Source organism: Hypanus sabinus, chromosome 12, assembly GCF_030144855.1.
Source record: "Hypanus sabinus isolate sHypSab1 chromosome 12, sHypSab1.hap1, whole genome shotgun sequence".
Classification (NCBI taxonomy): domain Eukaryota; kingdom Metazoa; phylum Chordata; class Chondrichthyes; order Myliobatiformes; family Dasyatidae; genus Hypanus; species Hypanus sabinus.
Window position 1 is genome coordinate 64,695,872 of NC_082717.1, and position 26,562 is coordinate 64,722,433.

The window sequence follows — 26,562 nt, forward strand, 5'->3', positions numbered from 1 at the left end:
TACACTTGTGAAATTTTACTGTTTTAACAAATCTTTACAATTTCAGATTTAAAGTATTTTAATCAACAGTCCCATGATTATTTAGCTAATTTCAAATATGTTTGAAAATATTACCTATTTATATTTTACATCAGTAATTACGTTAATACACTGCTACGTAACAAAATGAAGCTGAATTCAACAGGAAAAAGATCTTTCATGAGCTGAACAGCAAATTATCACAAAAGCAATTCACTTGTGCTGTGAATGACGCAAAAATCCTGATACCAGGAGTGGGGTTCGAACCCACGCGGACATATGTCCATTGGATCTTAAGTCCAACGCCTTAACCACTCGGCCATCCTGGTTGGAGATAGCAGCAGTACTAAAACATGGACCCATGATACTATTAAGCACTCAGTGACTTCTCACCTGTTGCTTTTTCTTCTACATTTGTTCATCCGACGGTCTGCTTCCCAAATGCCCCTTCCATATTTCGCCGCCCCGCGCCACGGAGACAAATGACGCCCGAAGGACGTCGCCCGGCGTCACTTTACGCGGCGCAAACTTTATTTCTCTTTCTCGGAGCTTCCGACGCTCCCGCTTCAGCCCCGTCCCGTCCCCTGGAACGGGTCCGGCGCTCCTCGCGCCCTCGCGCCCTCGCGCCCCGGCTCCCGCTCCCGCTCCCGGGCGGAGCTGGGAGAGGCGCGAGCTCAGCATTCCCCTCCATCTGTCTTGCAGATGGTGCGATGGGGGCCCCTCTTTCTTGAAACATTGTGATTTCCAGAGAGTTTCAGGAAATGATGCGATATACTTAGCACAAGAAATATTGCAGATGCTGGAAATCCAAAGCCACACACACAAAATGCAGCTCAGGCAGCATCCAAGGAATTGAATAAACAAGGCCGATACCCTTCTTCAGCATTTTGTATGTGAAGTACTTGCCATAGTAACTACACAAAAGCAATGCACACAATACTGGAGTAACTCAGCGAGTTTGTGAGCATACATAGAGGGAAATGGATAGTTAACCTTTCGCGTCGCTCCGTAAATGCTGCCTGACCCGCTTGAGTTTCTCCAGCGTTTTGTGTGTTGCTCCAGATTCCTGAACCCTCTTGATTTTTCCAAGTACCCGAAAGGTTCACCAAACTAATTTTTGGGATACCAAAGGTTCAGTGAAATGAAATGCTTGGCAGATTGGATTTCGCAAGGTTGCTTCCCTCGCTGTGTAAGGAGTAAGGGATCAAGATCGGCAGTCAATATGATAATGTCGCACTGCAATAAACATAATTTCCTTCACATTCAAGATGGTGAGACTTTCAACCTCGAAGTCAAGTTGCTGAAATTGCTAAGGGTGTGGAGAAATAGAGCCATGATCTGCCATGATTTTACTGAACAATGGAACAGCAAATGGTCTAATCCTGCTACCATGTTTTCTCTGCATTAGTGAGACCAAGCACAAACTGGGCTCCCAGTTGCAAGTCCAGTAAAGTTTCCTTCCATTCCCACATTAACCTCTCCTCAGCCTCCTCTACTGCCAGAATGAGATCAAACACAAAGTAGAAAAACATGACCTCATACTTCACTTGAGTAGTCTACATCTCAACAGAATGAGTAGAAATTCTCTAATTTCAGATAACTTGCTCTCCCCACACCCCTGCCCGCCATCCTTTTCTCTCTCTCTGATCTACACAGGCCTTCTCACACACATAATACCTTCTAAGTATCTCCTCAGTCCCCATATCTATCAGTTTTACCCTCCCCTACACTTTCTTCCCATTGGGTCACCTCAACCCCCACTGTCCCCATCTGGTCACTATACATTCCTTATTTGGTTCTTCTTCACCTTATCAGATTACATCATCTACAGTTCTGACTTGCCTCCCCTATTCACCTTCCAGCCTCTACCACAATCTCTGCCATCCCTCTCCCACCTGACCACATTGCCAATCAATCTATCCTTATTTGGTTCCACCTATCGCTTTCCAGCTCTTGATCCAGCCCTTGAAAAGCCACATATCTCCTCACTACACTTCCAGTCCAGTCCAATGTGTTGCAATACTTCCCAGAAGTTTGACTCATGGATAATAGAGGACGACTGATATGTCTTAAGGACAAGGTATGACTGGAAGGTAGGATGATGTAATGATCTTGCTGCCCTTACCCTTCTTGATGATGAAATTCAAGTGATTTTAGAACTTAAAGGGATTAGAAATAAGATCATGAGTAGGCTTGTCATCTGCAACGCTATTCAATAAGATTGGGGCTGATTAACTTCATTTTTCGGCTTGTTCCTGATGCACCATCAATAACTCTCGGAGGCGTGAGGCGAGATATAGGCTTGTATTGGCTGGCAGAGAGAACAAGCAGCAAGTGACCGCCACACAACATCCTGGAGACTGAGGCCAGGGCTGTGCCTCCAATCGCCTTTATACCAGGGTCTGTGGGAGGAGCCACAGGAGCAGCCAGCAGACGGGCGTGTCCAGACAGGTATATGTAGTTCACCACAGTTCCCCATAATCCTTCACTGCCCAGGAAACTGTAAAATTGTCAATCTCTGACTTGAATGTATTCAGTGATTCAGTCTCCATTTTTAAATGGGGTGGAAATTTTTATGATTTCACAGTGAGAAATTCTTTCTTGTTTCCATCTTAAATGGGTAGCCCTTTATTCTGAAACATTTCCCTTTTAGATTTGGAAAGCCTGGGAGGGGAAACGTCCTCTCAACAATAAAACCCTCAGAAATCTGTGTGTTTTCATAAGATCACTTTTCATTCTTTTCACCTTGAATGAGTCCAGGACTAATCTACTAGATCTTTCCTCAGAAGATAATCCCTTCAGCTCAAGAATCAACAAAGTGGGCTTTCTCAGAACTGCATGTAATTGAAGAATAACAATATAATAATTCTTAAATAATGAGAATAAACCTTTGTTTAAAATTAATAAAAAGATTTAAAAAGAAAGAAAAAAGAGAGTGAACCAGTATATCTGATCAACACCTGTAACCATAAGAATCAAAATGAGAATCACATTTAATATCACTGGCAAATGCTATAAAATTTGTTGACTTGTGGCAGCAGTACATTGCAATACATAATAATTTTTAAAACTATGAATTTTATATATATATATATATAAAATAAGTAGTGCAATAAATGAAAACATTGTGAGATAGTGTACATAGGTTCATTGTCCATTTAGAAATCCAGTAATGGAGGGATAGAAGCTGATCCTAAAATATTAAGTGTGACCTTCTGGCTCTTGTACCTCCTCTTTGACAGTAGCAACGAGAAGAGGGCATGTCCTGGGTGATGGGGGTCCTTAATGGTGGATACTGCCTTTTTGAGGCATCACCTTTTGAAGATGTCTTTGATGTGCCATGATGAAGCTGGCTGAGTTTACAATTTTCTGAAGCCTTTTTTGATCCTATGCAGTGGCCCCTCCAGACCAGAAGGTGATGCATCTAGTTAGAATGGTACATCTGTAGAAATTTGCAAGAGTCTTTGATGACACATCAAGTCTCCTCCAACTCCTTAAGAAATTTAGCCACTGTCATGCCTTCTTTGTATCAATCTTTAGAGATGTTGACACCCAGGAACTTGAAACTGCAACTAGTGTGTGTTCCCTCAATTTGCCCTTCGTGAAGCCCTTTGTGGGCTTTACGAAGTGGTAGAGGCAGGTTCGGTATTGTCATTTAAAGTAAAATTGGATAGGTATATGGACAGGAGAGGAATGGAGGGTTATGGGCTGAGTGCGAGTCAGTGGGACTAGTAAGCATTCGGCATGGACTAGAAGGGCCGAGATGGCCTGTTTCCGTGCTGTAGTTGTTATGTGGTTAATTAATTCCTTAGTCGTATTAATGTTGAGTATCAGGTTGTTTTAGAGGCTATCTACCTGCTAGATTTTATGTTTTTTTCTATATTTGTCACCTGCACCAACACAGACTCTAACTATACCTGCTCCCCTCCAAAATGTCATGCAGCTGCTCAGTGAAGACCATGGCCTGGGTATCATGGTGGCAATGCACCAGCCTGGAATCATGTCCACCAACACATGGAATGCCCAAGGACAATACTCATGGCTAATGCACCACATGGTCACCAGCATCAGTCAGACTCTCTTTCCTCCAGAAGTATTCTGAAAGCCAGCCACTGTGTTCAGGGCATTTGGCACTGGTAATATCGTTACATTTCTACGTGAAGTGATTAGACTATTGTTTGTGAGAGGAGGCTATTGCTTGGTATTTGTATGTTTCCGATGTCACTTGTTGCTAATCAGATGCTGAATGCCATCCGGGTCTGCCTGCTTACAAACGTGGACTGCTTCAATATGTGAGGAATTCAAATGGGGCCAATCCATAATCACCAGGTATTTTCTTATAATGGAAAAGGGGTCATTCTTGAGGCAGCTGAAAGTGGTTAGGCCTAATACTCCCCTGAAGAGCCTGCAGTGGTATATTGGACTTCAAAGACCAGGTCTCACAACTATAACATCTCCCTTTGTGTGGAGCCTAAAATTGTAGAAAGAATTCATCTTGCATTGTCAATAACTTTCCTTGATGTCATCAAAATGACATCAAAATAGTGACCAAGCGCAGTTGTTTTCAATTCACTTCAGTAGTTTGGCTTGTACTGTAGTTCTATATTTTGACAAAGGAACCAAGGAGCTTATGCAATGTGAAGGTAAGAGTTCTCCAGGCAAAACCTACAATGGACACCAATAAGCAAGTCCTATTGGGGGTGTTGTGGATAGTCCAGAGGATCGTCAGAGGTTAGAGCCCGACAACAATAGGATGCAGAACTGGGTTGAGAAGTGGCAAATGGAGTTCAACCCAGGTAAGTGTGAAATGGTTCATTTCAATAGGTCAAATTTGAAGACAGAAAACAAGATTAATGGTAAGACTCTTGGCAGTTTGGAGAATCATTATGATCTTGGGGTCTGTATCTATAGGACACTCAAATCTGCTGTACAGGTTGACAGTGTTGTTAAGAAGGCATATGGTGTGTTCGCCTTAGTCAACCATGGAATTGAGTTCAAGAGCCATGAGGTAATGTTACAGCTGTTAGACCCCACTTGGAGTACTGTGTTCAGTTTTGGTCACCTCACGACAGGAAGGATGTGGATACTATAGAGAGGGGGCAGAGGAGATTTACAAGGATGTTGCCTGGATTAGAGAGCATTCCTTATGAGAACAGGTTGACTGAACTTGGGCTTTTCTCCTTGGTGTGACAGAGGATGAGAGGTGACCTGATGGAGGTGTATAAGATGATGAGAAGCATTGATTGTGTGGATAGCCAGAGGCTTTTTCCCAGGGCCAAAGTGGCTAACATGAGGGGGCACAGTTTTAAGGTGTTTGGGAGAAGATACAAGGGGGATATCTGAGGTAGGTTTTTCACACAGAGAGTAGTGGGTGTGTGGAATGCACTGCCAGCAATGGTGGTAGAGGTGGAGACTCTTAGATAGGTACATGGTGCTTAGAAAAATAGAGGGTTATGTGGTAGGGAAATTCTAGGCAGTTTCTAGAGTAGGTTATGTGGTTAGCACAACATTGTGGGCCAAAGGGCCTGTAATGTGCTGTAGGTTTCTATGTTCAATGTTCTGTGTAACTAAGTGCCTGTCGATGTGCCTCCCTAATGGAGCACTTAGTGGATTGTGTCCTGTATTTCGTCAACAGTATACATTGGAGTAATTTTCCTTGTTACAGCTGGGTTACTATTGATTGAAATGGGTCAAGATACTGGCTCACCTATATCTTCTCAAGATCACACATGTCCACATTCATAAAATTATCTTAAAAGACTGTTATGTCTGCTAAAAGCTTCCTCACTAAGGCTAATATTTGACTGTGATCCTTTCACAGTACAATAGTTCAGACCTGTTATGTTAGTCACTAACATATGAAGAAAATCTGCTGGGGTAAGGAACCAAAAAAAATGTAATGTCTGAAAATGGAACATTGGCAGAAATTAGCAGCTCTAAGGCCAGAGGACAAAAATAGGAAATATTATGTTCATCTGTTGTATAAGTTCTGTTGCAAAACATGTCTTTTAAAGGAAAGGTAACTCTTGCAGCAACCTCTGAAACTGCAGGCCGCATGCAATTTCATATCATAACCCACAGCTGAGCCACTACTTACATCAGATGCATAGAGGAGTGGAAACCAACACTTCCTGCTCCTTCCTCATAGTTATTTTTCACTGATAGTGATGCACAGAATGGCTGTTACAGATACATACCCACCGGCATACCTGTACAAACTCAGTTCTCACAATCCGAGGATCAACATCCTGTTTTCCTGTAGCTCCCTTACCTCCTTGAACTATCCCATTCAGTCAGTGTGAGGTGCTTTATGGAATTCTCTTGATTATCCACAGTGTGAAAACATGTCAACACAAACACCAGTGGTACTTCTAACATGACAGACAGAGTACAGTTCCCACCCCTTCATGGGGAAGGTAGTGGGAGCTGCATTCTGTTCTGTGACAACTAACTTCATGCACCAAGGAAGATGAATAAATGGCAGGGTAATCTACTTCCGGCGGTACCAGTTGAGGCCAAGAGATTAGCCAAAACCTCAGAGAAACACCCTTGAATGGAGCCATGGATTTTTGATGAATCTTGAAGTGAGTTTCAAAACTGAATGTACTTGAGGCCTTCACATCTTGGAGAAAGCTTTCTTAAATAGAGTAAATGACATATAAAAAAGAAGCAGTGATCAAAATGTTTCAAGAAGGAGATACAGAATGACACTGAACAAAGAGCAGAATGAGCAATAGAATAGATTTTACATTCCAACTTACCTGGGGGAAAAGAAAGAATACAAAATATAATCAGTTCAATACAAAGCATTTTATTAATCAACTTAGAACACTCAAATTATAAAATATTTATAAAATTTATTTATTCATTTTTATTTACAGATACAGTGTGGAACAGGCTCTTCCAGCCCAAAGAGCCACACCATGCAGCAACCCACCTCCTTAATCCGAGCCTCAGTACAGGACATACAATAACCAACTAACCTATGAATTGGTCCATCTTTGAACTGTGGGAGGAAACCAGAGCACCAAGAGGAAACCCATGTTCTCACAGGAAGGATGTACAAACTTCTTACAGATAGCGTCAGATTTGAGTTCCAAACTCCAAATGCCCTGAGCGTAGCCCCTATAATTGTGACAACAAAATTTGACTCACTGTGCTGCAAAGTATCTGTTGGGTCCTACTGTTAAATTATTCTGTTTAATTGCTATTTTCTTTTCAGTTTAACAATTAATTATCTGCTTGTATTTTAAGTAGTTCTTGTATATATAACGGTTTAATATGCCTCCAGTAACTGTACAAAGTATAATTCTGGCAAGCTCTGGGAAATTTCTTTGTTCTGCATAACTTGAATAAATACTTCCTCGTTGGTTAACTTGGTACTGCAGGACTGAATAAGTATTTTCTTATTGGTTAATTCTTATCAAGATCTGAATGGATTTCCTTATCTTGGTAGTGTAAAAATAGTTTTATGCTGGAGGCCAGCTTTAGTTTCTCTCTCCTCTTTAATAGCTTTCTCTATCACTGTCTGTTCAACTTTCCTCTGTTCTGTCAACTCTTAATAAAATGATCAGGAAGCAACACGTTTTGTGCCTCTTCACTGACTTCTGAAATAACAGCCACAAAAGACAATGACTGTAAAACATGAGGCTGTCTTGAAGGTCTTTGTTTCATTTATTGATTTATCCTTTTCGGATAAATCCTTTATCCTTTTCACTAAATTAGCTATGATTTTAATCAGGGCTTTATTTGACTATTGTGATTTCCCTATAAACAAGGATTCCATACCAAAATGTCTGAACCTATTCTCTACGGGTAAGTTGTACTTTGGAAGAATGGATTTTGAAAATTAATCCTACTTTAAGGATTTGCAGTGATAGGTTTGAGGTTTATTAATAAATTGCCAAGCCCTCTATCAAATGATATTGAAAGGGCAAATCATTTAATCTCCTGGCTCCACATTTGGCCTAAACTTTTTAACTTCTTGAGAAGAAAATTTGATGTGATAATGATCTCCACCAAAAACTTGGCCGGGTTTCCAGATCCATCGTTGTAATGCCACCAGATACCCCATCACACCCCACTGAAGTGATACCGAATGGATCGCAAGGCTGTTTCAGCTGGCCATGCCAGCTCTGTTTCATTCACATTAACATGGTTGAGTTTCCCCCATTGGATGCCGTTAGAAATCATCATTAATAATACCAAGTGCAGTTCACAGTCAAAAAGAATTTTAAAAAAGAAAAGCTTTTATACTGCATCTTCCTCAGTGTCTTTGAAGTGTAGACATTGTTTTAACCATGGTAGCCAACCTGCACAACACAATGACACTATGACTAAACTGCATCTTTTAGTCTTTGATTGAGAGATAAATATTGGGTAGGACATGGGTCATGAGCTTCTTAAAAACAGTGCCTTCAGATTTTTAAGAAATTTGAGAGGACTTCAGTTTACCGTCTTGAGCAATGATGGGACAGCTGATTGTGCAAAACTACAAAACTACTCAGGAATTTCTGCCTCAAATTTTGGATAATAATATAAAAATGATCTGCAGAAATATCACCATCTTTAATTCCCAGCAAGAGTCAGGGGAGAAGGTTTAGGATGGAGATAGGAGAAACTGTTTATCCCAGAGAGTGGTGAATCTGTGGAATTCTCTGCCCAGGGAAGCAGTTGAGGCTTCTTCACTAAATATATTTAATATACAGTTAGATAGGTTTTTACATAGTAAGGGAATTAAGAGTTATGGGAAAAAGGCAGGTAGATGGAACTGAGTTTACAGACAGATCTTATTGAATGGCAAGGCAGGCTCAATGGGCTGGATGGCCTACTCTTGCTCCTATTTCTTATGTTTTTATGTTATATCAACAACAACAGTTCTCAGTTAGGAGCGGGAGTCCCAATTAATTTTCCACTTCCTTACTCAAGGATAAATCTATCTCAACTGCTTTGGAAGCTCAGAGAATGATTTTGAGCTTCTCTGCATTAACACCCAATCTTCAAATTACATCCTCTTTCAAATAGTGTCTTCACCTGTAATCTTAAATCCCTGGTACTTCATGGGTCATCAGCAAGCCATGGTCTCTCATATTGCCATGTCTGGGTTTTTATAACTCCGCTTTTGCAAAGCAACCCTGTTACTTGTTTATTTTTTTAAATATATTTTTGATTAAATTTTAAAGAAAATTACATACAATGAATAGAATAATAGAGTAATGAAAATTAATATTAGCCCTCCCCCTTCCCCCCTTAACATCCCTGTCTAAAAATAAGAAAGAAGAAAAAAAAGAAAAAGAAGAAAGAATTGCCTGGATATCGGAGGATCCCCACATGCACCATGGAGTTCAAAATAACTTTAGTATATATCTTTATTTTTTCCCCCCAAATAACAAATAATTTTATCTTCAAAGGACCTATATATTTAATCCTGTCTTTTGTAGATAGGGGTGCCAAATTTTCAAAAATATATCATATTCATTTCTTAAATTATAAGTAATTTTTTCAAGTGGAATGCAGCTATATATTCCATTATTCCAACGGTCCATAGTTAAGTATGAATCTGATTTCCAAGTAACTGCAACAGCTTTTTTGGCTGCTGCCAATGCAATTTTAATAATTTTTTTCTGATATTTATTCAATTTAGGTTTCGGTATTATCCCTTCTATCACCTAATAAAAATAATGTTGGGCTATGTGGAAGTTGTATTCCAATAATGTGTTCCAGTAAAAGTCTTAGATTTATCCAAAAAGGTTGAATTTTAAAACAAGACCAAGAAGAGTGTAAAAAAAGTACCAGTTTCTTGATTACATCGGAAACATTGGTCAGATAAATTTGGGTTTAATCTCTTTATTTTTATATAACTGTTTTCAAAAAGGGATCAGATATATAGGTGACTGTTTTGAAGGAGGTATATTGATGTTGTTTGATCAATTAAAGAATAAATATAAAATATCAAATAACACTCTTTTCTGTTATTTTCAATTAAAGGCCTATTCAAGAGATAAACTGGGTCAAACAATGTTGATGCCAAAACCTAATGAAATAGAAACTTTAATTCAAAAAGGAAAAATTAAAAAATTTACATCTTGTATGTATAATTTGATTCAAAAACAGACAATTAAACCAGAAATTCATAAGTCAAGACAAAAATGGGAACCTGATTTGAGTATTAAAATTGATGAAAAAAATTTGTCAAGACTATGTCTTGATAGTATGACATATACAATAAATGTCCGACTTAGATTAGTACAATACAATTTTTTGCATCAATTATATATTACACCACAAAAAATAAATAGATTAAACCCAAATTTGTTACTTGTTTACTGTTAAGACTTGTTACATTACAGCAGTAATGTGAACTATGTGTCAACCAAAAAAAAATTGCCGAGCAGATGCCCTGGGCAGCCAATTAGATAAATTCATGCAACTGCACTTTCAACACTTTCCAACCCTTTCACACCAGTTAGAGACAAAGAACTATAAAAAAGATGAAAGGTTCGTTCAATAACACTGAATGGAAAGGAAACTGAAAGCAGTAAGTTAGAGGAATAAAGTGAGAGATTATTTGAAACTAGCTGCAGAGAGAACCCACTCATGATACGTATCCCTCCTTGGCACTGACTTGCTGCATAGAATGTGGAAAATACTTGAATTGCCTCTCCTTATTTGGCTCAAGGGATCGTGTGATCCACCTTCCAATTTTGGAGAGTGGTTTTCATTGGAAATTTCAATTTATTGCTGAGGTTAGCTGTGAGGTTATCAGCTCTCCCCACACTCAGCAGAATCTTGGCCACTGTGTTTGTTGAGTGACTGTTCCTGAGTCTGGGACCCTATCTGTATAGACCAGATGCCCAGTTCAGAAGAAACTGGGCTTCATATGCTGGAACTGAGTCAGGCAGCCAATTTCTCAGATAAATATAGAGTACTTTGTCAATACATGACTTGACAATACTGTTTATACCAATATCCTCTTTCTTTCTCTTCTCTCCTTCTTTCACCACCACTTCTCTACCTAAACTTCCTCTATCCCCTCCTGCTCTCTCCTCAGCAGTAGTTTCTGCAGTCAAAAGTCACTCCCTGGGCTACTGGATTGGCTTGTCTTGGTGGGCTTCGTCATGAGCAATCCAGAACTTAAAGGCAAGGCACCATTACTTGGAAATTGGATTTGATTCACTTTTGGTGCTAAAGGGGCTCTTTTCCTCGACCCATTACCAAATCCAGACTCAGCTGTCAAAACAGACACTTCAAGGATCTAATTGTGACAGCCTCACTAGACACCAAGTGCCTGAGAGTAAATGGGAAGAGGGTGGGTGCTGGAGAAGGTGCAACAATTGGAGCAGGAGAGAGGAAATTATTGGGTGATGGATGAAATTGGAGAAGGCACAGTGATGCTGTAGCAAGCAGCATGGCATGACTTGGCTGCACCCAGTAGCATAATCCCACTCCATTGTGGTTCCAGTGTGAGGACCCTCCATTGCAGTCACTGGACCACAGTGCTGGTGGTCTCCAGACCAAAGGGATGATAATACACAGGATGTACAAAATATAAAAGTAATGTTCCAAAGAGAGCACTTGAAGTCACACATGATGGTTTACTTTCACCTTCGTAGCTTGCAACATGATCTCTTGATCCTTTAATTGTCGATTTTAAAAATAAGTTATGGATATTGTTGCAATGATATTATTATCACAAGCACAGGGAAGATGACACTTGTGAGAAGACATACCCAGACAAATTTCCTGATTGACAAGACTTCAACAACAGACATTTCAAAACATGTTTAATGTACCAGTGATCTCACAAAATATATGAATTAGTACTTATTCGATTCTAAAATACTGGTCGTAGGATCTTCCCTGGCTTGGAACTCAACTTCTGTAGATTTGATACCCAGGGAGGGGCATGATAACAAGATAGCCTTTTCTCCCTAACATGAGGGAAGACCCATTTGACAAAGGACATACATGAACCAGTTGAACTGCCTAGTCATTTTCATAGTTAGAATCCTCAAATTAACAGATTTATTGTAGTCACTTTTGTGTGTTGCTTCTGGATTGTTCACCCAGAACTGGACTCAGGAGCTCGTGAGCTGTTACTTGTCAGGAGGAGACAGCATAATTTACCTTTCTGTCTACTTTGTATGCCACAGTGCAGAGGGTAAATCTTCTGGGTAGATTGTAAAATGGATACAGGCACCTGAACAGATGTGGTCCTCACTCTCCCTTCCACCACCCTCCTCCTGCTCCTACCATCTTCTTCTCCCCACCTCACTATCCACCCCATGTTACCCACTACCCCTGAAACAGCCACCCCAATCCCAGCAACCATCTTTCAACTGAGGGTACAATGAGCAATGAACTGAGGAGGATAGGGCATTTGTATTAAATACCATAGCACCAGAGTACAGAAACCCCACCTGCATTATCAAAGGATCAGCAACCACATAATAAACAAAGCTGTGTTAATCCATGGATGCTTTACATATGTCATTCTGTCACCATTCAAGATTCTGTCTGTGAAATACCTGTCTGCATTTTAATAGTTGGAAAAAGGAGTAGGCCTATGTTGTACAGAAGTAGGGGGGGTCTTCAAACTTAGTTTAGGGAATGGGTAGAGTGAAATGGGGATGGGATACAAAATTAACCCCATAATTCAAACTCATCTCTCTAACTGGCTGTAGGTTTTGAGACTCCCACCAACAAAAGGACCACATAATCACTAACCCTTCCACTTCTTTGGTGAGGGTATCATTTAGCTTTGTGGTGGGATAGTGAAGCAACATCCAAGCAGAGTAAACGATGGTGGGCAGGAAGAATACTGGGTCAACAGCAGCAACTGCAACAGCAGAAGATCTGTCGGCAGATGTTTTTCCTTTTGTGCTCTACTGCCTGATTTAGTTGGGTCCTGGCAGCCCCAACATAGTCTTGCACCTTCTGTACCTGTACCTCGATGTTGTTCAGAGTCTCAGACTGTTGCTCAACAAGCAAGGCCATTTGCAAGAAGAGCTCGTGGATGTCCCGGACCCTGGACTCCAGCTTCAACAGTTCCTGATGGCGCTGCTCAATTTCTGAAAGCGCAGTTCGTGCCCCTCGCACCTCGCTCAGCAGGTTCCCTGAGAACACGTCCCACTTACCCTGTTCTATCATTTCCTCCATCTCTTTACTGGACACATCCTTTCCCATGATCTCCAGCTGCCGCTGGATCCGTGTCTTACAGTTTTCCCGCTGCTTCATCTCCTCCATGTTGTACTCCGACATGGCATTGTGGAAAGCGTGAAGAACGGCATAATGTTGTGCGTTGGCAATGCGAACAATGGCCGCATTTGGCCCATGAGTCTCTGTTAGTTCCTCTGTGAAATTGTTCAGGCTCTGCAACCTCTGCTGAATCTTCTCGCCTTGGCTTTTTATGGCTTTAGCAATTGAATTTGAATCCCGCTTAATGCTGCTGAAACGCCGCATTGAAGTCAAGAAGCGGGTGTTCTGTTTTCCCAGGCGCTTGATGTCTATCTTTAAACGGCCATTTTCCTCCATGATCTGGTGCACCATCTTATAAAGGTTCTGTAAAGTGAAGTCACATTCAAACACGTAGCTCTCCTGAGGAGAATCAAGCTTATCATGAGCCTCTGCTGACTGTGGATGAAGTTTTGAAAGTTCTATCAATTCCTCGAGTCTGTCCTTCATTGTCTCTGAAAGAAGACAGGAAAGCAAACAGTAAAATAAACCAATGTCACCAGGACTAAATTACTAACAAACCTTCAATGAAAAGCATGTTCATAAATGGCACTTTTCTGTACCACAGGAAATGCCAAAAAACGCATTGAAAGCCAGCTAATTATTTTTGAAATACCTTGTCATTATGTTCGAAATGTGGCAATCAATTATTGCACAGCTAAATTTCACAAACTGCAATATAAATAATCAGATAATATAATCTATTCAACCGGTGTTGGTTGATGGGTAAATATTGACCCTGAAAACTTGCTTCAAAATCTCAACAGAAAGATTGAACCTCAGACAATGCACTGCTCTTTCAGACACTGCTCGTAGTCCTCAGGTTTTGCAGTGTTCTTTGAGGATTGTCCCTCCACTGATTCCTTAGAACTGTCCTTTCAAGTGTGCAGTGATACCATCACACTTGCCCCTGACAACACATTACTTCCTTAGCAACTCTCAGCTGCCATACAATACTCCCTTCATTGAAGTCTGCTAATATTACATCGCTCTGTCAGCACAGTCTCTCCAAAGATGCAGCACCCTGTCAATTACTCCAGTGCTCTTCACCTATGTCCCTCCAACAGTGAATATGTATCCATTATCTGTACTTTACTCTTCATTATTTCCCATCAGACTGTGCAGCAGTCTCTCCAACAATGCAAACAGAGTTCCTTTGGTATTGGCTTGAGGTGGCAACTATACTACACATCAACCCCACAGTTGTAAGTGCAAGCTCCACATGAATCCAATTTAACCTGCTGTGAAAACCAATGCATTGACACTGCATGGGAGTGAGAAATGTACTGGGCTTTGTCATGACAATAGCTTTTGGGATCTAGATGATAAATTCTGAAGAAGGGATTGGATGAAGGTTCATATCAAATGTAAGCATCAAAGCAGACCAATTGTGTCAGACAGTCTCATTCTACACCATGACCTCTCTGTGCTTCCCATGTGATCCAGGGAGAATTTCTCAGAAGAGATCTTGGTTTTCAACCACAAGCAGCAAATGCTTCATAAAAATAATCTGAAGAGTTGCATGGAATAATTTCTTCCCATTTTGATCTTTCCCAATCTTGAATATAATCTTCCCATCCCCATCTGAGTCTCTTCCTTCTGTACAACATACTGACAATACAGTACTCAATAAAGTACCCTTTCAGCACTGTCCCTCCAAAAGTAATAATCTCAGTCACAATGGCCCAACCATGAATGTTCTAACCTATACAGTACCTCTAATCCACACCAAGACTGTCTCAGGCCCTCTGATTTTTCCTTGAATTAAGGTCAAATTACACCTTCACCACCACCATTGTGTGAAATTGTTTTCATATTAAGCAACCTCTCCTTCAACTCCACTCACTTCTTCTAAATACAAGAAGTTTAAATGGGATGTATTCCTAACAAAGCTTGCCCTTTTGAGGTATATACAGGCATATCCTTTGCTTCTATCAGTTCAGGATTCCTCCTTTACTTTCCTCTCTCAGACACTGATGTTTGTTGAAGTTTCTTCTCATCCCAAACTAAAACATTTCACCCAGGTTGCTGCTAATTTCCATTGTTACGAAGGATGAACAGCTCTGATGGGCAGAAAGGTGCAGAGTTGCCCATGTCCCCCCTCCCCCAGGAGAATCACAAACCGTTACTGTTGCTATGCTGCTAATGAGAGAGAGAGAGGTGTAAGAGAAAACATGCTGGAATTGGAACATCTGCTACAGGTAAGAGAGAGATAAAGCAGGGAGAGAGACTTGTTGATTCACCATATTATGACTTCTGAAAGACTTCTGGCTTCTGAGAGGGTTGTTTTTCTTAAACCATTCTGTTCATTAAAATTCCTCAGTGGTCAGCCGGAGTGGGCTGGTTTGATGGACACAGCCATTCAAAATTGATGGACAACTGAGGCCCCGTGAGTAGGGATAAAAGTGAGGTCTGGGGAGACACACCAGGAGACACAATATTGAGCACTGGTTGAGTGTTGGAACCCATGGGAAGGTGTGGGGCATCGGAGACTGAACAAGGGATCGGTCAGTTTCACTCACAGTGTTATAGCCGGGCCAGTGGGGGCTTGTGTGTGTGTCCACTCATGCCAGAGTGACGTCCACCACAGAAGAATGGTCTAGCTGAAGGACAGAGGGGTCATACCTGAATGGCCACAACAAAATGATGGATCAAGAACGTAAAGGAAGGTTTGCCTGCCTGTAGTTGTTACTGCTCGCTCTCTCTCTCTCTCCAACAATTACAACACAACAACCAACATCTACCTCAGCCTGTATGAACTGAACTGAACTTTATATTCACATATGACAATTCATTATCCCCTAGACATCGATAGAGCTTGTTTATTATTGCTTATTATTATACCCACACTTTTAGGTTTATTATTACTAACATGTATTATCTATATATTTGCATTATTGATATTGATTTGTGTATTTTACTAATAAACACTTTTGAAAATAGTACCACCAGACTCCAATGGATACTTCTTTCTCTGCTGGTTAGACACCCAGTTACGAGGTACGTAACACCATCTAAAGCCAATGCATTAACTATCACACCAGTTATTAGTTTTGAGGTCCTGGGTGTTACTATAGGCAGCTGTGGAGGCAGGTCATTGGGTGTATTTAAGACAGAGCTTGATATGTCATTGATTGGACATGGCATCAAAGATTATGGAGAGAAGGCTGGAGAGTGTGGCTGAGGAGGGGAAAAAGGATCAGCCATGATTGAATGGCAGAGCAGACTTGATGGGCCAAATGGCCTAATTCTACTCCTATGTCTTATAGTCTTATGATGATGTCCATCGGGACTGCAGGGGTCTTGCCAGTCCCAGGCTCCAGAAATCTAGTCAGTTTTATTGGCCTAGTGTTTGCAATTTCCCTGACTTCCTCCTTTCCTTCCATTTCCTGATTTACAGCCATTTCTGCCATGTTATTTGTATCCTCTTTAAAGGAGATCAAATGCAAAATACTTCTTACACCTAATGCCTACTTATTTTTCATTACTAATTTCTGAGGCTCACCTTGTTAACACTTTTTTTAAATTTAAAGTTTATATTAACTCTTACTACCAGTTCTCAATTTCTTTCCGGTTTGTTCACCTACTGGTTACTCATTAGCGATTTGAATTTTCCAGTTGTCAAAATTTCCACTCAGCTTTGTGTTTTTTCCTTAAGTCTGATGTTACTTTAAACCTCCTGAGTTGACTACAAAGAGTGGGTTTTCCCCTGGGAATTTTCTTTCTTATTAGACTGTGTCTTGTGTGTAATCCCCTCATCTATATGGCAGCAGTCATTTTCACCCACAGTAGGTCCACAGCCTTCTAGGCCAAGGCGATTCAAGTCAAATACTTCTCCAGATATTTATTAAGTGTTGCAACAAAGTTCAAAGTAACACGTCATCTTTTGACTTGGCAAATTGCAGCTTCAAGACTGCACAATGAGTTCAACAATTTCATAATTTCATGAGCTCAACAACTTTCTCTGTAACTTCTTCCTTCAAAGGGTAGTGAATCTCTGGAATTCTCTGAGGGTGATGGAGGCCATTAGATATATTTCAGCTGGAGACAGAGTAAGTGAAAGATTGAGGAATTGAGGGTGAGGTGGAATTGGCGAGCTAAGATTAACCATAATCATATTAGATGGCTGAGCAGGCTTGATCTTATTTTCATGTTCTTGTGACCTCTGATGTTAATTCATCTCTCCCCAAATCCTGTTCAACCTGTTCAGTATTTGTTGCATTTTCTGCTTCTGTTACTCGAAAACACTGCCCCGATGAGCATGAACATTATTCTAAAATGAGGTGAAATTCAACTTTCATTCTTAAAGGGATTCTGGTGTGTTTACACCAACTGAGGTTGTTTTACGCTCCCATCTAATTTGCATGAAATTTCAGCAAACTTGGCTTGGCAGCGTACTACAGTTTCCGGTCTAATTTAACCAATGGTCTTGAAAAGGAAATTCATCGTAGAATGACACTGACCCATTCCCTTCACCTTACAATTTCTATTGTTGGCAAGTCACATCACCTTACAAATTTACTTTAGAATTATGTTGTACAATTCAGGTCAATTTTCATTTTTCCAATGTGATCAGAGGGAGAGTGTACAGAGGAGATTTGAAATGCAAATCCATCGCTGTCTGAAAGTTGCAACATGACGAGACTGTGGTAAAGAAGATACGGCATACAAAAGTTGTGAAATCATGTTGTAGCTTTTTAAAACTTTTTTGGTGCATTGCCTACAGTTCTGGTCACTGCAACGCGGAAAGGATGCTGAGGCTACGGAGAGGATGCACAAAAGAAAAAGATACTGGAGAGCCTGGACAAACATGGGTTGTCAGAGGTTGATGGGCAACTTGATATAAGTACTTAAAATTAGGAGAGGCATAAACAGGAATGATGGAGTTCTTCCCAGGATAGAAATGTCAAATATAAAAGGAAGTAACTTTAAGATGAGATGGGAAAACTTTTAAAGGGGATTGAAGAAGCACGGAGCGGTGGTTGCTTGCAGTGTGCTACTAAAGGGAGTAGGGAAAGTAGTTATGTGTTTCAGAGGCATTTGGACAGGCACGCAAACAGACGGCGAATGCAGGGACATGGGCCACGTTCATATTAGCAGCATGGTCGGTAAAGGGGCGGTTCCTGTGCTGTATACTGTTCTATGTAAAAATTATAAACAGTTAACCTTGTTCTGATTCCTTCAGCATCAGGGCGTGCTGGGAAATATATAGATGGGTGGGTGGATGATTAGAGTGGAAGGGGATTAGAGAGAGTGGAAATAAAAGGAGAGAGAGGAAGAGAAAATGCATTGAGGCAGATGAGAAAAGGGATGAAGAGGAATGAAAGGGGGCGTTTCAGGGAGATGTAAGGAGTTCCCAACCTGGGGTCCACGATTAACGGCGAGGCTCCATGGCATTAAAAAGGGGAAAACCGGATTGGCCGAGCACCCGCTGAACACCGTCCGATTCTTCACTTTAGTCAGGCCGACATTGGGATAAATTTGAAGAGAGGCTACAAGTATAACTTCATCTTCCAGCTGTGCTTAGATGAACACCAACATCTATCAAAACCAGCACCAGGTGCAGTCATTCAAATGCTAGTGTTATTTATGTCAGCTCCTCGCAGAGACCGCCCAACCCTTGGAATCACGACCCGCCCTGCCAGGCTTTGTCTGCTCTTAAAACGAACGCACATTCCCTGGCACCCACGGGGGGTGCCCAGCTTACCTGATGTGGGAAAATCCGTGCCAATCAGAGAGGGAAAAAAATAGCTTTGAAATCTCCTCCAAAGCTTCGACAGAATTTTAACGTCAGCAATTTCGTCATATCGGCTCCAGTCTATTTCGCCTCCCGCAGGTTTTCCACCTTGGCCAGATAAAGTTATTTCACAGACACTCGCTCTGAACGTGACAGACTCGAATACTTCTGTCATGAGTATGGGTCGTAGAGCCGGAAGGGAAAGCCAGCAGCGGCCCTCGTTAATCAAAATAGCCTGACATTCCTATACTCGCACTTCCCCGCGGTCTTTACCTCTGATCAGCTTCTCAGCCAAGGCCGACACGAGAAGTCGGGAAAAGGGAGGGTGGAATAAGTGTAATTAAAATAATGAGTTGAGTTTGGTCTCCAAGCGCCGATTTCGGAAAGACTCTGACCCTCCTTTCTGTGAGACGAGTCCAGTTTTAGTGTGACCCAAGACCAGCATCAATTGACTCTTCATTCCACCCCACTGACGCGCGTTCCTTTCCTGCACCTTCCATACTCGCGATGACTCTGCCCCTATATTATTAACCTGACTCTACAAATCTTGTCTAACCGGCTAAATATTTCCAGCATTTTCGGTTTTCATTTCTTGTAAATACTCTATCTGACTGGAATGAGCGTTATTTAATTTTCATTCTTAAAGGTTTCTTGAGCCCAAATGTTTCCACTGACGGGAGCTCATTTTGGGTTTCCACTGTTCTGGTTTGATTCAGATGAAGTTTGAACATACCTTGATCCGTGGAATAGTGTAGTTACAAGTCTAACTTAACAGTTGGTCTGTCGGAAGAGATGCCCACCGGTAGTGCTGATCCCCGCTGCCTCACGGTCCCAGTGACCCAGCTTCGATTCTGCCCTGTGGTAGTCGGCACTTGCGGGGGTTTCTTCCAGTGCTCCCGCTTCCTACTGGAAATGACATTAAACAATCATAAACCATTTCAAACGTGTCTGTAAATTCACCCCGACTTAGGCCGAGGAAAAACGGGATGGGGGGGGGGCTGTTTAATGTAGACGCAGGAGGAATAATGCGACTGATGCAAAAGCTCAGCACGGAAAGTGTGGGCTGAATGGCCTGCTCCCTTGTGATGTGATTCTCTCAACGGGATTGAGTGGGAAAACGGAGCAATGGGGTAAAGTGAGCAATTCTATTAAAGTTCTGGGTCATAAAATTAACTACTTTAGAGACTGTTGATTCAGAGAAGGCAACTTTTTTTTACCCGTGTTTCACGATAAAGTCTTTGCGGTGCTCGGACGCCGCTGTCCTGCGGTACTGTTACTCCCCGACCAGAAATATCTAATGATTAAGTGCCAACCGTTCTACTTACCAAGTGAATTCTGCTCCGTGATCCTGGCCACAGTTTACCTGCCGCCAAAAGCCAATATTAAGCAGGCACTCGATATATTGAATGTCGATATCAGGAAGCAAGAAACGTTTAACCCAAAGCCTTTCAAATCATAGTCCGGGATTTCAATCAGGCTTGTTTGAAGAAATCTCTGCCCATTTATCATCAACAAATCACCTGCAGCACCAGGGGTCAAAATACACTCGACCACCGTTACACTACCCTCAGGAATGCTGCCCATTCCTCGTCCCGAGCGCATTTCGGGAAATCTGATTATACTTCGGGCTGTCCTCCTCGTACGTGCATCGAGTACAAGGCTCCAGAGATAAGGACAACAAAGAGGTGGTCGCGGGAGGCAGATGAGTGGCTGCGGGATTGCTTTGAGTCGGTGGACTGGGCCGTGATCAAGGACTCATTCGAACATCTGAACCAATACACCACGGTAGTCACGACTTTAGAAGGACTGTCAAAGATGAGTGCGTCCCCACAATATCATTCAGTCCTCCCCAACCAGAAGCCCTGGGTGACCCAAGAGTTCCGCAGGTGCCGGAGCAGTGGCGTTCAGGACTGGCGACCAAGTAAAACACCAGAGGTCTGGACAAAGCCACCTCACGCGCAAAGTGGAAATTCCGGACCACTGAATACTATCACCTCCTACAGTGAAACCAAGCGACACTGGTGACAACAAGGCTTCGCTCCCAGGTGAGCTCAATGCCTCTCATGCTCGCTTTGACCGTCAAAACATGGAGGCACCTTCACGAATTCCCACAACTCTGATGATCCTGTGATTTCAGTGTCTGAGAGCGGCGTGCGGGCATCCTTCGGGAGGCTGAACCACGGAAAACACCCGGCCAGAGGCCGAGTACTAAAGACCTGCGCTGATCAACTGGCTGGAGTGTTCACTGAGATCTTTAACCTCTCGCTTTGGCAGTCTGAGATACCCACCTGCTTCAAGCAGGCTTCAATTATGCCGGTGCCTAAGAAGAACGTGGTAGCCTGCCTCAGTGACCATCGTCCAACAGAAATTACATACACAGTGATGAAGTGTTTTGAGAGGTTGGTGATGAAACTCCTGTCTGAGAAGCGAATTAGATACGCCTCAATTTGCCTACCTGAGCAACAGGTCCACGGCAAACGCCATCTCATTGTCTCTGCACTCAACCCTGAAGCATCTGGACAGCGAAGATGCAGACATCAGGATGCTCTTCATTGATTACAGCTCGGCATTCGATACCACCATCCCGTGAAATGTAATCAATAGGCTTCAAGACCTTTGCCAGTATAGCTCCTGGCGTAATTGGATCCTCGATTTCCTCACTTCCAGATCCCAGTCAGTTCGGATTGGCAACCACATCTTCACAATCTCTATCAGCACAGGTGCACCATAAGGGTGTGTATCTAGTCCCCAGCATCCAGCACAGCTCCAACGCCATATTTAAATTTGCCAACAACACCACTGTCGTTGGTCGAATCAAAAGGTGGTTACAAATCAGCATATGGGAAGGAGACTAAAAATCAGGTGAGTGGTGCCACAATAAATTCTCACTCAACGTCAGCAAGGCCAAGGAGCTGATTATTGACTTCGGGAGATGAGAGGTGGACAGGGTCAGCAACTTTAAGTCCCTCGGTGTTATCCTTTGAGAGGCTTTTCCTGGATCCAGTAAATGCCATTACAAAGAACGGTAAGCAGCACCCCTACTTTCTTAGAAGTTTGCAAAGATTCGGCAGGCCCTCTAAAACCTCGATAAACATCCGGAGATGTGTGATTAAGAGTATATTATCTGGTTGATAACGGCCTGGTATGGAAGCTTCAATGCCCTTGAACAAAAAACCAACAGTAAGCACATTACACTGAACGCTGTCACAGGAAAGCAGCATCCAGCATCAGGCCATGCTCTCTTCTCGCTGCTGCCATCAGGAAGGAGGTACAGGAGCCTCAGGACCCACACCACCAGGGTTGGGAACAGTTATTATGCCTCAACCATCAGGATCTTGAACCAAAAGGGATAACTTCACTAGGTCCATCATTGAAATGCTCCCGGTCTCACTTTCAAAGACTCTTCATCTCATGTTCGCGATATTGATTTATTATTATTTCTTTCTTTTTTAATTTATTCTCCTTTCCCCTTTTTGTATTTGCAGTTTGTTGTCTTTTGCAAATGGATTGTTTGTCCGTCCTGTTGGGGGCGGCCTTTCATTGATTCTGTTGGGTTTCTTAAACTTACAGTGAACGCCCGCAAAAAAATGAATCTTAGAGTTATATGTGGAGGCATATATTTAGCTTGATAATAAATTTACATTGAACTTTGAGAGATCTCGCCGTCCTGTTTGAATTGCGGGGCGGTCGGTCTGTGACTCGTAATTCCCAAACACCAAACGTCAGTGAAACTTTCAAAAAGACATCCGCCTTTCAAATGCTCAAAAGGAGTCGATACGAATGCAATTAAAAGAGTGAGAACAAAAGAAATGAAACGACAATCGAAGAAACACTCAAAACGATCTCAGGGGGACACCATCTCCCCAGCATCACACATCATGCTGGCTTGGACATAGGTCGGCATTCAATCTTTCATATAAATTTCCCCTAAACTCTCAAACACCATCGCGGGAAGATCAGTTCGCGAAACAAACCCACCACCTCTCCGGGGTGTCTATGGATGGGCCATGAATGTACCAGCTCAGACAGGCTCCCATAGACATCACCCTGCCTTCATTCAAACCATGAACTGGTCTGATTACAGCCGAGAGAATCCGGACGAAACTACAGTACCTGTTTCCGCGCCCACCTCACCGCACCCGTACCTTCAGCCCGGTGTTTCGGAATATTGAGTTTGAATTTAGGATGGACGAATCCTTGAAGCGACACTCAGGCGAAATTTACCCGAGTCAGCTGGTTGAACTGATCCATTTAATTTTACAGCCCTTGAAAGTGCACAGTTTAGTCGCTCAGTGGTTTCAGTCGTCGGCCATTAGCGGGGTTATTGTGAATTTTACAAGCAGTCGGCAGCTAAAATTAAAACTTACTTTTCTGGAGCGAAGCGGCAGTATTATGAAAAACACCGCATCTTCAGGCTGAGCGATAGTTATTCAGAGAACAGGAAATGATAGTCACTCACCGAGATAACCCTGCTCGAGGAGCGAGAAAGCGAGTCGGTTTCTCGGAACAGAATGACGACGGGCTGCTCCGTGGTGAAGAGTTTGTCGATCAGTCAATCTGGGCTTGTGTCGGAGTTTTGCGGCACCTGGCTCTTGCTCTCTTTGTGCTTCTGATTAAAAGCAGATCGCCCTTCAAAGACTCTCCAAGTGTTTTTCACACTCTGCGTATAAACATCAGCTCAGACTGTTCTACCTCTGGTTAACTTGGGCCATGTACAGCCCCCTTATTGACTGGGATCTCCTGCTGAGGCTGAGGAAGGTATCGACGACCAATCGTTGTGACAGAGCGCTGTGCCCATTAGCGGAATGTGCTTTATCCTACCATGTGATTGAAGTATCGTTCTGGGAAGTGACACCTAGAAAAGAAACCGCTTCCTCTCTTCCGAGGGCTCTGAGGTGAAAGTCGGAGGTTGAGGGGGTTGCGGTGAGGAGTGAGCAGAGATGCACCCAGTGCCATTTAAAAACAGCTCATAAAAACCTCTTTTACTCAGAATGCGTCCTCTCCATTACAGTTGTGCGTTCAACCTGCAAGTTCTACGACCGGGATTTAAGTCAAGACCTGCTGGCCGTTTCTCGGAACCCATGACGGTTCACGTTTAATTACTTCATTAAGTTCAGAAACAGAGCAAATCCAGTGCCGCCCCTGCAATCAGCATCTTTAATTTGTTGTTGTGAAAAAATAGCAGCTGAGAAAGGAGCAATTTTCAATTTCAAAAATAGATTTTATTTATAATAAAACTATATACAGAGGAAGAAAGAGCAAAAATTAAACTTAAACAATCATCTTTGATATATTTAGTGGTGTAAATCTTTTTTAGAGGAAAAAACAAACATGGCACATGGGGCCCCATGGGGTGATAGGCCCTTTCATTGTTGAGGGGTTCCCCATCCAGCTCACTCCTTCCATTTGCAGTAATAGAAGCCCAGACCTTGTCCTTCTCCACAGAGACTTTGCTTTGGGCTTCAGTGCATTCTCCACATACTCCTGCAGCCTGGTCTGTGGCGTTCTGCGGCATTCCCTCATGGACATCTCACTGTGCTGGATGATCAACAAGTTTTGGGCAGACCAAAGGGCATTCTTCACTTCCAGTGGCATTTGATATCTGTCTCAGTGTGTCTGTTTGAGAACAGCCCCTAAATCAGAGAGCCCTCTGTTACGCAGCTGCTGGGGATGAGCTGGGACATGGACCATTGCAGCCTTCTCCACACCCTCATAGCACTTCCAGAGTCTGCAAAGACGTCTGCGCAGTCTCCCAATACAGCCGTCCCAAGGGCACTGTACGTTAGGGGTGATATGTCCTCCGTAGAGAAAGGCTCTGGCTGGGAGGGCCCCACTCACTACTAGCCAAGCAAAGCCTTGGTGGTTATTGGTCAGATTTGGTTCTGAGGCATTTGGCCAGATGGTTTGGCCAGTCTGCTCAGGGACCCCATCATATCCATAGTGTCCCTGTCCTGCAGTGTCTTCAGGACATATTGCACTGACCACCGCCTGATGGACAAATGGTCAAAAGAGTTAACTTATAAGTACTCTTCCACAGTGGACAGGTAGTGAAGCAATATCCAGCGGACTAGAACATTGAGTCTATCTTCTGCGATGCCAGGGACAGGTAGAACCTCAGCATGTAGTGACACTGGGTCACCACATATTTCGGGTTCATTCACCACCTGATGCTGCAACACACAAAAATAGTCATCAGCATGAGGGAAACACTGTGTCCACCTTTGTTCCCATTCCCTAGGAACTTGTGTGTCAGACCTACTCCGCCCTGGACCTCCAGTTAATCTGGAAGACATCCAGGGTGATTACCAAGGCAGGGGAGTGAGCAACAGTCACACCAGCCCCAAGTACAGCAGCCCTGAAAGCATATCATACCTGATAACCAACAGTATTTCCACAGACCTAGTTTTTGTTTGACTTTTCCAAACTGCTCCAGCCAATTCTTGTTACACTCTTCAGCTCCTTCTAATTAAATCCCTATCAAAATAGCAGCTGAGAAAGGAGCAATTTTCAATTTCAAAAATAGATTTTATTTATAATAAAACTATATACAGAAGAAGAAATTTTGACATTGGGAGGTCAGGCCATTTGCTGAACAGTGTGGCCTTGTTCTTCTATGGTTTACTCTGGCCCTTGATGCCAACTGTAAATGGTTGCTGATGTTGATCATTTTGCGAACTGATTGCGCATTTGAGCATAAGATGGCAACATGGTCCATATTATGGGAGGTTTTAACTTAACGTGCTTCCACTGTCTAGCAATATCACCTCTCCTATGCTGTCAACTTTCCTGATGGTTTTGACAAAGGTGAACAGGTCCTGATGGTGCAGCACACATACAAGAGAAGAGAGAGTAGAGAGCCCTGTCTGACTCCAAAATTGAAGGGGAAACCATCTATCTTATTTGGACTGCACTACAAATGTCTGTGTAGAACAGTTTGATCCAATTTCTTGTTCCCTCTTCAAAACCCATCTCAGAAAGCACAACTATTATTAATGGGTGTGATGTCCTGTCAAAGGCCTTACTGTGGTCTACGTTGACCAAGTAGGCATCTACCCTTCTACCCTGCATTCAGACAATAGTTCCCTGAGCAACACGAGGCCATCAGAGATTTTCCTGCTAGGTTTGGTCTGAATGGATCGCCTGTCCCAGAACCCAGTTAGTGATGGCCTTGGGCAGGATCTTATAGTCCACATTCACCAGTGAAATGGGTCTCCAATTCCTGATGCCCTTCTCTCACCCCTTTCTGCTTGTTGGTGAATGTAATGATACCCTTCCTCATGGAGGAAGCATAGTGTTGTACTCTTCCAACAGGTCTGGGCCCATTCAATCCCACAGGGCCAAGTACAACTCTGGCAGCATATCATTGCCTCTGGGAGTTCATTTGTGCCTAGGGAATGAATGGAGTCAGTCAGCTACTCCAGGGGAGTGGCTCATCCAGAGTTGCTCGATTCTGGGAGGCTGTGCTGTTTGAAGCCTTTCTGTCATTCAGATCAGCAGATTCTCAGTATGTCTGACTGTAACACTGTTACTGAGCCATCTTCTCCCTTAAGGCTGTGGTTCTGGAAGAAGACACA

General features: G+C 42.6%; 1 protein-coding gene and 1 non-coding gene across 4 annotated transcripts; both read right to left on the reverse strand.

Moving 5' to 3' along the window:
• Positions 1 to 264: 264 nt before the first annotated feature.
• trnal-uaa (transfer RNA leucine (anticodon UAA)) lies at positions 265 to 347 on the reverse strand. The gene has a single exon. It is a non-coding gene; the product is annotated as a tRNA-Leu (tRNA).
• An 11,437-nt stretch (positions 348 to 11,784) lies between these two features.
• stx11a (syntaxin 11a) lies at positions 11,785 to 24,048 on the reverse strand. 3 transcript variants are annotated; one of them, XM_059986093.1, is made up of 3 exons: positions 23,448 to 24,048; positions 19,722 to 19,891; positions 11,785 to 13,706 (listed from the first exon to the last, which is right to left on the reverse strand). In XM_059986093.1, the coding sequence occupies exon 3, from the start codon at positions 13,699 to 13,701 to the stop codon at positions 12,844 to 12,846; it is 858 nt and encodes a 285-aa protein (XP_059842076.1). In that variant the 5' UTR covers positions 13,702 to 13,706; positions 19,722 to 19,891; positions 23,448 to 24,048; the 3' UTR covers positions 11,785 to 12,843. The 3 variants fall into 3 exon arrangements, with proteins under 3 accessions (XP_059842076.1, XP_059842074.1, XP_059842077.1); XM_059986091.1 differs by having other exon boundaries at positions 19,722 to 19,894; XM_059986094.1 differs by lacking the exon at positions 23,448 to 24,048 and adding an exon at positions 23,356 to 23,419 and having other exon boundaries at positions 19,722 to 19,894.
• Between the last annotated feature and the right edge of the window lie 2,514 nt (positions 24,049 to 26,562).

Excerpts from the sequence above, each read along its gene's own strand:
- stx11a (XM_059986093.1), bottom strand. The coding sequence starts at position 13,701 with ATGAAGGACAGACTCGAGGAATTGATAGAACTTTCAAAACTTCATCCA.